The sequence below is a fragment of the Calypte anna genome, chromosome 4A (genome assembly GCF_003957555.1).
Source record: "Calypte anna isolate BGI_N300 chromosome 4A, bCalAnn1_v1.p, whole genome shotgun sequence".
NCBI lineage: Eukaryota > Metazoa > Chordata > Aves > Apodiformes > Trochilidae > Calypte > Calypte anna.
The window spans coordinates 3,626,087-3,642,134 of NC_044248.1; the positions used below are offsets into that span (position 1 = coordinate 3,626,087).

The following is a 16,048-nucleotide window of genomic DNA, read 5'->3' on the forward strand; positions in this document are numbered from 1 at the left end:
GTTTGGGGGCTTTTAATCTCTTTAATCTTTCATCTTTTTTTTTTTTTTTTCTGGAGACAAGTTCTCAGTGGGTACTGAAAAAAAAAATATCTCCCATGATTTATCCTGAAAATGGTATTGAAAAATATTACTTCTCTCCACTTATCTCACCTAATTTTATCACAGAGCAAACCAGGACTCCCAGGTATGGACCAGAGGTCTTGGAGGTGATGACATCTCCCTGCTTCTCATCTCCTGGCTTTTTCCTAGGGATTGCAATATTCCTGGTACCTGCAGGAGATGGAGATGATTGGATGGGAGATGGACTTGCCTGGAGCAGGGAGGAGATGAAGGATAAATCAGTTGAAAGGAAATAGAGGCAAAGTGCTTGGGGCATTTGTTACTGTCAGCAAAGCTTCCTTGCACTGGTGTCACACGAGGGATAATCTGGTTTCTGCTTTTATATTATCAGAGGAAATCACTGAGGGGTTGGATTGACTGATTCTGGCTGCATGGTATTTAAAACCATCACTAAAGCAAAATCTTGTCTTTTAAAACAAGTTGGTGCTTCTGACCTGTCTGCAGTCTTGGTGTTAATTTTCAAAGCAGTTTGGGAGAAATAAAAGAATTTGGGAGCAGCTACACTTGTTTTATTTGCCTATTTACATCATAAATAGACTATAAATACTACATCATAAATAGACTATAATTTCTCTTTTAATGTTAACTCTTATTAACCTTGGCTATTGTAGTCCAGGCAGAGGTCAGGTAGTTAATCCTGGCAAAAGCTGATGGTGTAAAGCTGCTCCTTGATGCCCAGTGGCTGTGAGTAGGTAACAAAAAAAAATAAATTAAATTATAATGAACTTTGTAACAGGTACAGTTCACTAAAAGTGCAATAAAATGCATCTGCTTAAGGTAGAAAATGAAAAAACTAAAGCAAAACAAACCCTCCAAAAATCCAAAGGTAGCATAATTTATAGAAAGTAAAAGATGGAACAGAAAACTGAAACTGAACTGACAGTTTGTGTGCTCTGCTGTTCTGGTATGGTGTGAATATCCTCAAAACATTAGTTCTGTTTTATAGAAAAGGAAAGCAGAGTTTAATTCAATGTATTAGTATTGCCTGCTGACTCTCTAGGTGAGCAGAAAAGCTCCTGGCAGCTGCAGAGAAAATAATTCAGTTGGACTTCTAAGAGTTGTGGTGCTCATTGGAGTTGTCTGTGTGTATGGGTTAAAATTCTGATTACTGAGGATTGTGATCAGACTTCCTGGTAATAAACATGAGGTTCTGAGTGTGCAGCTTGTTTAAAACACCACGTTTTCATGGAAATGTGGAGCAATCCTGCCATGAACATGCCTAATATAACCCTAAAGGAAGTGTTGCATTAATAATGGATATTTTTTCCTCTTCATTTTAAATACATTTCTCAAGTCTCTGGTTGCTGTGCTTTTCAAGTCAGAGATTATAATTTATATTTTACTTGTTGTTTGTTTGTTGCAGCGTATTCGAGAGCTAGAAGATAAAATAGAACTTCAAAAGAGGCAACTCAAAGAAATTGAGGAAAAGGTAAATAAGTGCCTGGGTGATCCCAATGGATTTTTTTTTTTTTTTCCCCCAGAATGATTTATTTTTCCTTGTTACATTGATGTTAATAGCACTTGACCTAATATAAAATCTATTTTAATACAAAAAACTTATAATTTGAGTTCAAGTCCTTAATGCATGAAATCAAGTTCCAACCTGAGCCTGCTGAAAATTACCTGGTTTTCCCATAAGGTATGGAAAGGAAACAAGAGGTCTGGAAAGACACTGGACTAGGAGGGGGAGTGGTTACTGGGGTTAAATTAAGAAGCAAAATTAAGATTTATCTCTGACAGACTCAGCTTTGGAAAACTTGGAAATGCTGGAAATTAAAAAGAATTAATTAGGAGCACCTGAAACTAAAAAAAAAAGAGAGAGAAAAAAAAATTTTCTTGCTTTGAGATACAAAGAGGTTCTGAAACAATATCCTGGACCCAAATTTTCTCCTGGTTTGAAGCAGCTTAGTTTGAGGCTTAAGGCAGGGAATGTTTTGGTGTCCCTGTGATCCCAGGCAGGAGGTGACAGAAGGTGCCATGACCTTAGAAATCAAAGTCCCTTGACTACTTAAATGTGAGTTTAAGTAGTTCCCAGATTTTGTGGATTTGGGGCATGTGCTGACAACTGGGCTTTCCCCAAGTTCTTTTAGTTCTGTTTTGCTAAACCACTGCCTGGGTCCCAAGATGAGCCACATCTTCTCAAGTTGATTTGCTGTCTGATCCTCCAGAAACCTGCTGCTGCACTGGATGGAGATGGCAGTGGGGTTTTCCATCTCTGGGGTTCTTTCTTTTGGGATCAGAATTGGGTAAAAGAGCCAAAGGAAAGCTTTGGGAGGACTCTGAATGGGAGCTGGAAGAGGTCAGTGGGGTTTGCAGAACTAAAAGAGTCCTTGGGGAGCAGCACACTGGATGTGGCAAGGTTTCTTCCTCCTCATTCACTCATCTCAGTGTCCCTTCATCTCTTCCCAGGCTGTGACAGCCCTCCCTGGGTCATCCTCTGCAAATAGTGCCCTTCTAGCAGCTATTCCAATTCCCTAACAACCTCCCACAAAAGTTGTCTCCCCTCTGCAGTACTTTTCCTGCACTTTTTGAGCCAGGATGTCTAGCTGGGCTTGTAGAAGAGCCAGGGGAAGAGCTGTGAGGAGCTGGGCTCTTTGCTGCTGTGGCTAATTGCCACTTTTTCCATCAGCCCCCATTGCTCTCTGTCTGGGGCTGAGCTGACAGCATCCTTTGGGGAGGCAGTGGTCCCTTTTGCCACTAGGAGAGAGAGATGGGCAGTGTCCACCCCTTAAATGGCTCCTGCATTTCACCCAGGAAACAGAATCTCTTTTTTAATATCTATATAAAAAAAAGCTAAGTGTTTGACACTTACTGGATAGCTGACAGGGGAAAAAAAAAATAAAACCCCCCTGAAGTTGGAAAGATAGAGATTTTACAACCTCAGCATGGTAAAATTCATATTAAATTCCTAACCTGGAAACCCATGGGTGGAGAAGAGAAAGTTTTGGAGCAAGGCAAGATGGTAGATTGCTGCCTTTGCCCTGTTCTGCAAAGAAGAAAGCAAAGTTCTCTACCTGAAGCTCTCCCTGCCTGACAGCCAGGGGTGTCTAAGGTGCTAGAGTTGAGTCCTCAAGGAAGAGAAATCTTGAGGAAAAGGGTGGTATCTCTACATCCCCTAATTTTGATGTTTGTTCTAAAGCATCAACATCTCCAGGTGCTGCTGCTGCCTCTCCTGCTCTGCTCTTAGGTATTGGATTAGACAGGCTGCTAATTCTGCAGACAGAAGTTGGTATTATCTGGGCTGCTTCATCAGTGCAATGGATGGGAAAAAGCTTAATCAGAAGCTTAGCAGAAAGCCTGTAATGAGTTAAAATGATTAAGGTTCTCTTTGCCCTAATCTTACATTAGCAGCAGACCTCAAAAAAAGCTTTGCTGTTTTCTGTTATCCTTCCAGTCCCGGATGGGGGGAAGGTTTCCTGCTAACTCTATTACGTTTGAATTCCTTTTTTTTTTTTTCCCCCTTGGGGTTAATTCCCATTCTGAATTTGGCTGCCTCAGGGACAAAGGTGTGGTCAGAGAATCACGGAATGATTTGGGTTGGAAGAGACCTCAAAACTCATCCAGTCCCAACCCCCTGCATGGGCAGGGACACCTCCCACCAGCCCAGGTTGCTCCAAGCCCCATCCAACCTGGACTTGGACACTGCCAGGGATGGGGCAGCCACAACCTCCCTGGAAAACCTGTGCTTGAATTTCAGTGTTCTTCTGGAGGTTTAATGTGGCAGTGAATGCAGACTGACACTTCCACACAATAATTGCTCGTGGAGAGAGAAGGTGTAGGTTTCTGAAGGAAGAGCAGAGTTTCTGGTTGAGCCTCATCACACCATTTATAGTTACTATGGGATGAGTCTGGCTTTATAGTTCCCTTTAGGAATGGATTCAGTGTTGAATTTTTAAGTAAAACTCTGTCAAATCAGAAGGCTGGCAGTATTTTTGCCCTATGAATTCTTCAGCCAACCATCCTGCTTCTGAAGACCATACAGAAGAATAATGTAAAATCCCACTTTTGATCCATGAGGAACAAGTGCTGTTTAAACACATCATTCCTCACATCCCACTCCCACTGAAGCTGCATTCAGTTTGTGCCCTTGGCTTGAGAAACCTTGGTTCAGGAAAGCTTTTGGGTGTAAGTACTTGCTTAGTTCTTTTCCAAAGCCAAGCCTGGTGTTTCTGAAGTCCCAGACTCCACCAGTGTCACCTCTTGTAAAGCTGCTCTCAAATACTTGATTTTGAACCCTGTTACCCCTGTCTAGAATAAGATGGGCATACTGTGTCTGTCAGTTAATTCTGCTGTAACCCTAACTGCTGTAATATAATGTCACTGGATCTCATATTCCATATCTTATATCTTTTTTCTTTTCTTTTCTCCTCATTTTCTTTTGATCTTATGTTATAGTTTTTGTTCCTTTTTTTGTTTTTTTCACTAGCATTCATTCTGTGGCCTTGATGAGACACCTGAGCCAAGATGTGTGGTTGGTATTCTTTCTCTTTCTTTTTAGTCCACTTCTAACCTTTAGATTTTACTGTGTTGTGAGAACTGTCTTTGTACAACCCTGACACCCTGGGGAAGGTTATAGAGATTCTGCTTGTGTAGAGAGGAAGAGTCCTGAATAGAAACCAGCTTGGATGCCTTCAGTTATCTTCCTGGACATCTGCAGAAGATCAGTGGGTTTTCAACAAGAAATTATTTTGCATTCTAAGACACAGGCTGCAGTGGGTGCTTTTCAGTTCTGCAGAGCAGGTGCATTTTGAATTAGAGGTCAGGTATTACTGGAGGATCCTTCTAAAAAGCCCCATAAGCACCACCACCCATGCAAAAAAAAAAAAAAAAAAAATTAATTTTACTTTCTCAAGCTTCTTGAAGCCACAGGAGCTCCTTTTTCACACAAGGAGGAGATAGAATATTTTAGATAATCAGTCCTAGCCCTCTTCCCTGGACCAATGGAAAGGTCACCCTGCCTTTAGTAAGGATGGGAACTCCACAGTCTGTTTGTTAGAGGACTAAGCTGTGTTTTTAAATTACTGAATATTTACCCAGCCTTTTTTGCTGCTGTTGGTTTGGTTTTGGTTTATGTTTTGTTTTTTATTTTAAATATATATTATTATATATTTATTTTATGATTTTTTGTGTGTGTGGCTTTTTGGTTTTTGCTTTTTTTTTTAACAGCAACTCTAAAATGTTTTTACTTTTATAGCTGTTCTGTTTTGTTTGTCCTTGCAATCTGTTGTGAATAATGCTCAAGGAATCTCCTTTTAGTAGCAGAGCTTAATCAACCCCTTTCAATCTGCCATCAAGTAGAGCATGATGGAGAAGCACAGTGATGGTACTCACCAAATTTATTCTGATTGCCTTCCATTAAGCTTGAGTTATTTAATTAAGTTAAATACTTCTGCACAGATCACAAGTACTTTTGAAAAATCAGATCTATATTACCATGGGTTTTTTTTATTATTATTATTATTTTTTTTTTCAGTAGAGTCAGCTATCACCTTGCTGTTGATACTCTTGGGAACTTTGGTCTTTCTTTAGGAGCATCACTGCATGTGTTGTATATTTTGCAATAAAATACTGGTGGATGCACATGAGTGGAATGTAATCCCAGGGTGTTATTGGGTTGTTACAAGTGGAGAGGCTTCCTTTGGAGTTTAAAAAATCCTTGAAATTAAGCAATATTTCTACAGCATTTTGAGGACTGTTAGGACCTTCAGGAATGCCCGTTATTTTGTCCAAAATTAAGCTTTCAGTGATGTCTTTGAAGGAAGGGGAGGTCTTGTGGTACACTATTCACCTTGCTGTGGTTGAGTTGAGTTTTCTCTTCTCTGGAATTTCCTGTTCTCTGAGAGGACAGGTGCTATTTTGTTTAATGTCAATTTAAAAGAGTAACATAGAAGGAAGTCACCCAACTGATTGCCCTTGGAGTCTCATTCATTTTATTCACTCCAGTCCTTGTTAGAGGTGCTAAAATCTGGATTAACGTGTTTGGTTTTGAATATTGTGGAATATGTGCTGGCCAACTTTGGGGGACAATTTATAAGCATTTTGTTAGTGAGAGCACCAGCCTTTTAAAAACACAATTTCAAGTATTTTAAGCTACTGTTAGTTAAATTATCTTTTATTATACCTTTTAAGTTCAAGGCTTAGACATGCTCTGCAAGTTTCCAGTGTAACTCACAGCATCATGGGTGCCATTTAAAATGAAAATTAAAAAATTAAATGTATAATTAGTCTCCAGAAAATAAGTAGTGCTGCTACACCCTGCTGTTACCAGCAATTCCAGGTTGGTGACAAGTATTTTGAGGGGACAAGATGGGGACAATGTCTGAGTAGCCATATGGCTGCTATTTCAAGGAGTGCACGTGATGTTGCAGGGTTTGTATGGAGGGCAAGTCCCTTGAACTCATCTTGCCAGAGGGGAATTAATGTCTGATTAATAATCAGAGGCAGATTTGGCTCTTAAAATATCAAAGCCTGTTTTAAGAGACTTAGCTACAGAATTGGGAATGTCCTGAATGTTGGTCATTAGATCAAGGTAACGCAGGTGGTTCACTGATGGGCATCTTGGTTCTTGTGATGTTGAAGCCAGCTTTAAACATGTAGAGATTGCAGCACCTGTGGATTTATGGCTGGATGCCACCACTTATTTCTAACTTCTTGTTGTCTACCTAAAGCTCAGCAGCCTTTTTTCTTATTTTCTTCTTTTTGGTTTCTGTTTTTGTTTTGTATGCAGGCTGTTAAAAGAACCTATGGAGTGAACAGCTGAGTCCACGTGCAAAAATATAGAAAATCTTTATTGAGCAGCTTTAAATTGGTGCATTTAATTTAATATTTTTTTTTTTTTTGCATAACACTTGAAGCTGCAAACTATTTGAATTTAAATTAGAGATTTTTTTTTGTAAAGGTAGAGCTTCAAGCTGGAACGATTTCATAATCCAATAAGGACCAGCACATCAGAAACACTGAAAAAAGCCTGAACAGAATTTTCACTGTCACACCAATTAAACACTGGAAAAAATACAAGTGCAATTACTGGCTGCTCTGTGAACTGTGATCTGCCAAATGGTTTTCTTACAGTACTGAGATCTCTGTCTCCCTCCTGCATGCTTTCAACCAACGTGGTTTGCATTTCACCCAGGAAACAGAATCTCTTTTTAAATAGCTATATAAAAACAGCTAAGTGTTTGACAATAAGTTCTCTATACTGAATAGCTGACAGGGGAAAAAAAAGAATAAAAAAAAACAAACCTGAAGTTGGAAAGAGAGAGATTTTACAACCTCAGCGTGGTAAAATTCATATTAAATTCCTAAACTGGAAATCCATGGGTGGAGAAGAGAAAGTTTTGGAGCAAGGCAAGATGTTGGATTGAACTTTAACTTTGAAGTGGGTAAGAAGTGTGTGGGAGAAATTATTTTTTTTTTTAATATTTCTTGAGAAGGCAACAACTTGTAAAGATAGCACTGGGAGGATGGAAGATCCTGAGGTGGCCTGAGAGGTGGGAAAAAAGGGAATAATCCATGATGTGCTCTCTTCAAGAAGAAAGATGGGCATGTAGGTGAATCTGATAAGCAGAAAAATAGCTGGAAATAAATTATTTGAAATCACAGTATTCTCCCAGGTGAAATAGAAGGATCTTGGTATTATTCACCATTGATAACCAGGGAGCAAAAATGGCAGAACCTCAAGAAGCAGAAGGAGAAAAACACAGCTGAGGCCACCTAAACTGCAAGAAAAAAATCTGGGCAAAGCACAAACTGCAAAAAAGGCATTTTGAGAAGAGTTACTTAAGGTGGAGAATGGTTAGAAAATTCAAAAACCTTAGGCTTTTCTTTCCAAGAGGGAAAAGGAATGGTTGCTTCTTAGCTAGAAGGACAATATGAAAAAAGAGATGGTTTTAATTAGATATGAAAGCTTGAGGCAAGCTGAGAATATCAAGAGCACAATATTAAAAGGAAACTTGCTCCTCTCTCACATTTTCTTGGAAATCATCTTTGTGTGGAAAAGGCCAAGCAGAAAGCTGCAGAGAGGCAAGGCTGCTCCCAGGGACACTTGGGACTTTAAGGTGAGCATGGAGTGGAGTAAGATGGTGACAGTGATTCCAGAGAAGGTGGAAATTATGACTGAAAAGAAGTATCATGTAAGAAGAAGAAGAATCAAGGCAGCACAAAAAAAGCTGAGGAAAAGATTTGTCATAGCAACTGAATATCTCACTGCTGAAGATTCAGAAATCATCCTCAAAAAAGTCAGGTTTTTTTAAGATCAGAGATGTGCTCTTCACAGAGAACCACCAGACGAGATCATTTATCTGCTGAGGGAACCAAGGCACTCCAGAGGAATAATTCAGCCAGATTCAGCAAATTGTGGCTTGTGTGAGAGTCTGAATAACCATTTCCTGGTGAAAAACACAGCTGGGATTGGGAATGAGGATCATCTGGAAGTTTGGACACTTGATCCCCAAAAGAACATGTTGCTCACAATGTGTGCCTCAAAAGGAACAAGCATTTAGAGAACATATTTTCAAATAAGAGATTTTTTTCCCTCAGGTTTTATTTTAATTTTTTAGTGGCCTGGTGAGAGAACTTGGAGAAACGAGGACTCCTCTGCAGAAGGAAGAGTTTTGGAATTACTCTGAAGAGAAGGGCTGTGACTGGAGATGGACAGCTTGAGGTAACCCAACCAGGTGCTGATGAAGAAACAGAAATCCTAAAGAATGATTCACTTGGCACAGAAACATTCTGACATAGTTTTGGCCATCACTGCTCTGGAAATGAAACTTGAAGCACAAAGAGGGGATGTTCAGAGCCCGGGGCTGCAACGGCGAGCGCGCCGCGGGGACAGGAGGTGCTCTGGTGGCAGAAAAGGTATGAGCAGTGCCATTTTCTTCTTGTTTTATGTAGTTTCTTACATTCTAATTCACACAGGGCAATTTTCTTGAAGAAACTGTCTGATCTGAAGGACATTTCAAGTGTTCAAGGCCAGGCTGGGTGAGGTTTTGAGCAGCCTTGTCTAGATGAGAGGCGTCCTGGCAGGGAGGTTGGAGATGATCTCTGAGGTCTTTTCCAACCTAAGCCATTCCATAATTCCCATGAAATTCCTGCTGCTGAGCTAGCAGGATGTCTCATTTTGGGAAACATTGGAGTACCTCATTCCAGTCCTACAATCTGTTGTATATTGGTATTTATTCTGGAGCTGGCAGCAGGCACCATGTGGTGACTGACTGGGTTCAGCCCATCCAAGCTGCTGGGCCTGAATTTCACTTGCTGTGACACAGCTTTGAAATCACCAAAGCAAAGAAAGAAACAACAACTTTTTCATTTTTGCTGTCAGTTATAGCAGCTGTGATCAGGTTTATGGGACTCAGGAATCCAAGAAGAAACTGGGCTTGCCAGGGCTAGAAGAGGTCACAGAGAGGTTTGAACTTTGTTGTCTACGTGGATTTGTATTTTAGTTTTTATTCCACACTTGGAGCTGTTAAGTATCATGGCTTATCAAGGGGATGAATCTTTGCAGCTCTGTGTCCTCCTGTGGCTGAGGTGAGGGCAAGGAGGGTTACAGGGACAAAAAATGATAAAATTTTATGTAATTCACCATTATCCATGAGGAGCACACATCAAAAAATGGAAGGATAAGTGTTGAACTGTTTTGTTTATTCTTTTTGCACTATTTTGGGCTCTTTTCTGCTCTCCAGTGTCAAAATTCAATCTTACTTTTTTCTTCTTTGCTCTGTGAGTTCAGCATTTCTTTACTGAAAAAAAAAAAAAAAATAAATTGCATTATTTCCTGGAAAGTAGATCTGAACTCAGTGGTTGAATCCCAATGACAGATCCAATTCCAGTTCAGTACAAATGTAGCAAAAGCAAAGGAGTCTCCAATATGCCAGTTACAGGACTATACTTACTGAAGAGTTTCTGTAAATGAAGGTGAAGTCCTGGCTCAGGACATTTTAGACTTATTGTTAAAGAGGCAAAGAACCAAACTTAGCCTCCTTTCCCCAGCTCAAGCTTAAAAATTCCTTTTAGGCATGGATTTGTAACCTGCCAGAGGTGAAGCAGACTTTTAAAATAAAATACTGAATGCAGAATTCCAGAATACCAGTTAAATATACTGAATATTACTCTGAAATGGTCACAGATTGCCTTTAGAATAGGAAAATATATTTTTAAAATCTTTTGTGGACCAATAAAAATTTTATATATTTATCCATAACGAGTGTAACTTTTTAGGTGATAAATCTATTTCACAAACTCCTCTGTTTTGTAGAAAATTATCCTCTTTTCACATCTTTGATGCCTAATTCCTTTAATTAGTCCATCTGACTCTTTTCTGGGCATCACAGAATATTTAGGTTAGAAGAGACCTCCATGATCATCCAGTCCAACCTTTGAGCAACACCGTGATCTAACTACTAAACCAAAGGGATCTCATGTTGTGACCTGAAACAGATGCTGAATTACTTTGCAGCTAGTGAAATGAGACTCTCCTAAATAATAAATGTGTTGAGAATGGAGAAGCAGAGTTCATCTGATCATCAGAGGCTTCAACTCTCTTACTGCAGCCTTGGGCTGTTGGTACCTTGAGAACGTCCTGGGATTTTCCCCATCATGAATCCTTCATCTGGGAGGGAACAAGGATTTCATTACTCTGTTAAAGTGCTTGATAATGAAGGAGTCAATATCCTGAATTTCAATGTTAAAATTGATACTTTCTGGGTTTTCCAGGGATTAGAAGATGCCAGCACACCTGATGGACAAGTTAACAGTGGAGGAGAAGAGAATTTGAGCCTCAGAATAAAAGAGCTGGAAAAGTCAAAGGAAAAAGTGAAAGGTCTTGTAGAGGACTACATGGAGTCAGATTCTGTCCTGAGAAACAGGTAAATAAAAGGGTCTTATAGGGAAATAAAAGGGTCAAAATTAATGTGATTTATTGCACGTGCTCTTCCCTTTGCTCCATGTACTTGCTGTCAAATGCTCCATGCAAGATGAGAAAAAAGAAAGATTTCATGGGGTTTTTTGCTGCCTGATAAGTGTTTTGTGTAGCTGTCAGAACAAGAATGCAGCATTCTCTGTTTTTGGTTTTATTATTTAAATCAGATTTAAATTTATTAAATATGTCAGATATAGATTTATTTAAATCAGCGTGGTCTAAAATCTTGTTGCAAATAAGCAGGCAGCTTTCTCAGGATGTTTCTTTCTTAAATATTTAAAAGCTGTATATTCAGCTTGTAAAGTGTATCCTTTTCAAGTTAAGCTTTAATTTGGAATTTTTTTGTGTTGCAAAAATAATAATAAAAAACATTTCCTTGTTTCAGAAAGCTTCATCTGGTTTAGTATGTTAGTGCCAGTCATTATAGTAGCTTTAAGCAGTAATTATGTAGCTGACTGGAACAGTAATATCAAGGTTTTGATAGCCAAACAGGTAAAAGGATAGAGAATATAAATGGCATTCATAATAACTACTTGTATCATTTCTTCATTGCTTGGATTCATCAAGGGATTTGGCCAGGGATCTTTTAATAACAGGATTTTTGTCAAAATCATATTAATAATGAGTCTTTTTTGAAAAGGAAGCTTTCATAGCTTTCTCTCAGCAAGACAAGAGGGCAGGGTCTCAAGTTGTGCCAGGGGAGGTTTAGGTTGGAGATGAGAAAGCACTTCTTTCTGGAGAGGGTGATCAGGCATTGGAATGGGCTGCCCAGGGAAGTAGTGGATTCTCCGTGTCTGGAGATCTTTCCAAAGAGCCTGGATGTGGCACTGAGTGCCATGGGCTGGGAACTGCAGCAGGAGTGGATCAAGGGTTGGACTTGATGATCTCTGAGGTCCCTTCCAACCCAGCCAATTCTAGGATTCTAGGATAGGAATAGGTCTATTTTAACAAAGATTTCAGGGAGGGAAAATAGTTGAGAATTGTATTTGAGATCCCAACAGCCTTCTTTTATCCAGGCAGATTATGGCATTAAAATGACAGCCTCAACCTGTCAATTTGGATGGGAAGCAAGTTTCCAGCATCATAAAATTTAATTTTTTTAACTGTGAACCTAACCAAATCCTATGATCAGATAGAGATAGTGATGATCAAAATGTGGTTGTCTTTATGGAAGCTGTCACTTCAGGTCCTGTACCAAGCTTCAGTGAGTATTGATCTTGTAAATGTGTTTGCTCATGGCTTTTATTTTAAGCCAGCAGAGAGAGAATGAACTCAGACATTGCCTTGAACAGTTCAAAGAGTCTCCAAGAAACATTAATATTAGTGATCAACAATTTGTTGCTATTGGATTACTGGGAGAAAAAAACAAAGATAAATTGCTACTTTGCTGCTGACTGATCCAGCTGGAAGTGTGCTGAATTTACTAAGGAAAGATCTCCCTGTCCCAGGATGAAGGAGCTGGAGCTGTCAGATGAAAGCCTTCAGGTGACAATTGCTCAGCTGGATGTGAAGTTGCAGCAGGTTGAAAATGCAAATGTGCGTGTGAAGGGGAAGCTGAGAGACATCCAGGAGGAGCTGATGAGCTTGGTGAGGGGGATATTGTTTCAGCTGACCTACTTTAGCTTCTCTTTGTAGCAATAATTTATCAGCCAGGTCCTCTCCAGTGTCCTCTGTAAGCATTAAATCATCTGGGCCTTTCTTTTATTCTATAACCAATGGGATCAGGACTTTTTGGGTCTTTTTTGCCCCACTTTTTAGTCCCCTGGGGGAAAGTCTTCAGTTCTCCTTCAGTCTCTCTCTCTCTCTTGAGTCCTGAGGCTCCTTGTAAGTGTTTTGCATCAGAAGTCCAGTTTTTGGCTAGTAACACCCACAATGGGTGTTTTTCCCTAGTTTGCACAGCTCCTTGGCTGGATCCATGAAAACAGAAAGAGTGGAGGATTTTACTGGCTTTGAAAAGTTTCTACTGAAGCCATTCCTGAGTTTTCAGAAAACAAAGACATAATCAGTGAAGATTTCAGGAAAAAAAAATAAATAAGGAGATTTAATTGTAAGGAGAGATTTAGTATCAAGATGTTAACAGTAACACTCGTTGAAATTACAGGTTGAGACCCAGGAAAAGTCAGAGAAGAAGCAAAAGGAAAAACTACAGTGGCTTCAGAAGCAGCTGAAAGTGAAAGAAGATGAAATAAAAAGGCAGACAGAGTATTTTGAGCACTACAAGCAAAGGCAGAGGCAGCAGACAGCAGTGCTGAGAGGAAGGGAATGTTACCTTCAGAGTGAGATATCAAGGCTGGAAAAGCAAGTCCTAGATCTTAATGCCCATATTGCTCTTCTGACCTCTGAGCTAGGAGAGGGGATGGTGCAGGATCTCCAAGAGAAGCTGAAATCATCATTCAGAGGGACTCAGAGCTATCAACAATCTGGCATGGAAGCAATGGAATTGCAAACTTGCCTTGAAAATGTGGAGCTTGATCTGAAAAGCCACCTTGAGATGTTTCAGCAAAACCTGAAATCCTTCAGGGAAAAAGAGGAGGACACCAGAAGAGAACAGGCAGGCCTGCTGGCTGAACTCCAGTGCTCCCAGGACACTGAAGACTTTCTCAGGAAAAAACTGGAAAAATCTTGCCATCGTGTTTATAATCTGCAATTATCTGAACTCAGACTACAGGAAAAAGTGGAAGAGCTTTTGGATGAGAACAGAAGTTTAAAAGATCAAAGTAGGGTGAGGCTGAAAAAGAAGAAAGCAAAGGACTCCCAGCTGACAAGACTGGAGAATGGAAGCAACAGTGTTGACCTGGTAAATAAAAATAAGGCTTTTTATCAATAGCTGTTATCTTGGCAGCACCCTGGGTTACATTTGTCATTAGATGTGTAATTTACATGTAAATATGAGAGGTTTTCCTTCTTGTGTTGGCTCCCTTTCTTTCTCTTGATGCATTGATGCTTCCCAGGGTCCAGTTCTCTGGGATCAGCACTTGGAGCTCCATTGCATTGGAGCTTTCAGCTGGTGCATGGTGAAGGCATTTTGCAAATCTTGTTTCCTTCAGTTTTTAAGTGATGTGCCCAAGGCCAAAGGTCTCAGCTGGCACTAGAAGTAGAGCCCAGAAGAACTTCTGAGGACTCTTATCTCATGGAGTGTAGGAATACACATACAGCTGGGTGAGTTTTCACACATGATTTCTGCCCAAATGCTGAAGAAGAAAAATCCTGTCTGGGAGATTTTCAGGATAATGGGATACAGGGGATGATGGATCCAGTGTTCATGGCTGGTTGGGAGCTGAGCTAGTGCCATACAGCTCCATGGCATTGTGATATGCCCTGAATCCAGGGAATAAACAGGACTTGTTTGCTTCAAGCTCTTCACTCTGCATATGCTGCAAGATGGCATTCAGCTTCTGCCAGTTCATTTTGCTGACAAAGAACAATTCTTTTCTCCGGGGTGGCTCAAAGAAACTTTATTCTTTAGGCACTGATCTGGAGGGTAGTTTTGTTTTGAGGATTTGTTAAAAAAAAATAAAGTGGAATCAGCTAAGCCTCAACACTCAGCTATTCCATTCAGATGGTGACCTGGTGTCCCAAGAACTCCCCTGATTTTAACTGCAGTTAATTGAGAGGTCATGGGCATGAACAAAACCCCCTTAGTATAGGAGGACAATCAGCCTGTGAGTACTTCTAGAACTGGGAGAAAGTAGAGAGAGTCTTTTATCTATAAAAGCTATAAGGATAAGGTTTGAAAAGATTTTAGGTGATTTCTCAAGAGACTTGCACAGGGTTGTGGACAATACAACCAAGTGCACTCTGAGGGTACTGCACAGCTGAAGTTGGGAGGAGTGAGGGCTTTCAGAGCCAGGGAAGAAGTAGTGGAGGATTTATTGTTGGTGTGAGAAAAATTGAGAAAAGGAGAAAGGATATGTTGAGTTGTTTGAAGGGATGAAAGCAAGATGGATCAACTCACCAGTTGTCTGAGACTAATCTCAAAAAGTCTTCAAGAAACAGGGCTGAATTTCTTGAATGCTATGCTGCATTCTAATAAAAGGTAATTTTTTCCTCTTCACAGAGTTTTCTAACCATTTCAGGTTTTAGTTTACAGCTGTGTTGTCCTAGGAGGTTACTGAGGCTCAGTGACCCACTCTTTGGTATCATTACACAGGTCATAATTTGTGTTAAGCTGATTTCAGAAAGTTGCCCTCCTTGCACTCTGTATACAGCATCAGCAGCATCAAATCTTCTGCCTCCTGCTCCCCCTGGTTGTCTTTTCCTTCTCCTTTTTTTTTCTGCTGCTGATTCACTTGGATTTTTCTAGGGGAAAGTTGCTTGAGGTAGCAGGGAAGAAATGTCAATGGAGGAGGGAGACATCTGGTGTTGTACTGTGAAACTGAAGAGAGCTTTTTCCCTTCCTCCTGTGATTTACCAGCCTGTGTTAAAATAGAATTTCCTAATCTCATTACCTTGATCTTGTAGTGTTCAGGAGTCATGGTTTAACCCCAGCTGCCAGTGAAGCCCCACAAAGCTCAGTCCCCCCCTGGTGGGATGGGGGAGAGAATTAGAAGCCAGGCTGAGGAATTTGGGGATGTTCAACCTGGAGAAGAGGCTCTGAGGTGACCTTAGAGCAACCTTCCAATATCTGAAGGGGCTACAGGAAAGCTGGGGGAGGGCTTTTTGACATGGGTGTGGAGTGAGAGGACAAGGGAAAATGGTTTTAAGCTGGAAGAGGGGAGATTTAGGTCAGACATGAGGAAAAAATTCTTTCCTATGAGGGTGCTGAGCCCCTGGCCCAGGTTGCCCAAGGAAGCTGTGGCTGCCCCATCCCTGGCAGTGTCCAAGTCCAGGTTGGATGGGGCTTGGAGCAACCTGGGCTGGTGGGAGGTGTCCCTGCCCACGTGAAGGGTTGAAACTGGATAAGTTTTAAGGTCCCTTCCAACCCAAAACATGCTATGATTGTATCAGAACTCATGGATTGAAAAAAAAAAAGGCACAGGTAAATAGGTGAAGCAAAGCCGTGCACACAAG

General features: G+C 40.5%; 1 protein-coding gene across 1 annotated transcript in view; it reads left to right on the top strand.

The window, feature by feature from the left end:
• JAKMIP1 (janus kinase and microtubule interacting protein 1) overlaps nucleotides 1-6,880 on the top strand; it is an 86,064-nt gene extending 79,184 nt beyond the window's left edge. Inside the window, exons 20-22 of the mRNA XM_030449674.1 lie at nucleotides 1,484-1,549; nucleotides 4,547-4,591; nucleotides 6,848-6,880. Of these exons, the coding sequence (XP_030305534.1) occupies nucleotides 1,484-1,549; nucleotides 4,547-4,591; nucleotides 6,848-6,880 (144 nt within the window). The remainder of the gene's footprint in view (nucleotides 1-1,483; nucleotides 1,550-4,546; nucleotides 4,592-6,847) is intronic.
• Nucleotides 6,881-16,048: the final 9,168 nt, after the last annotated feature.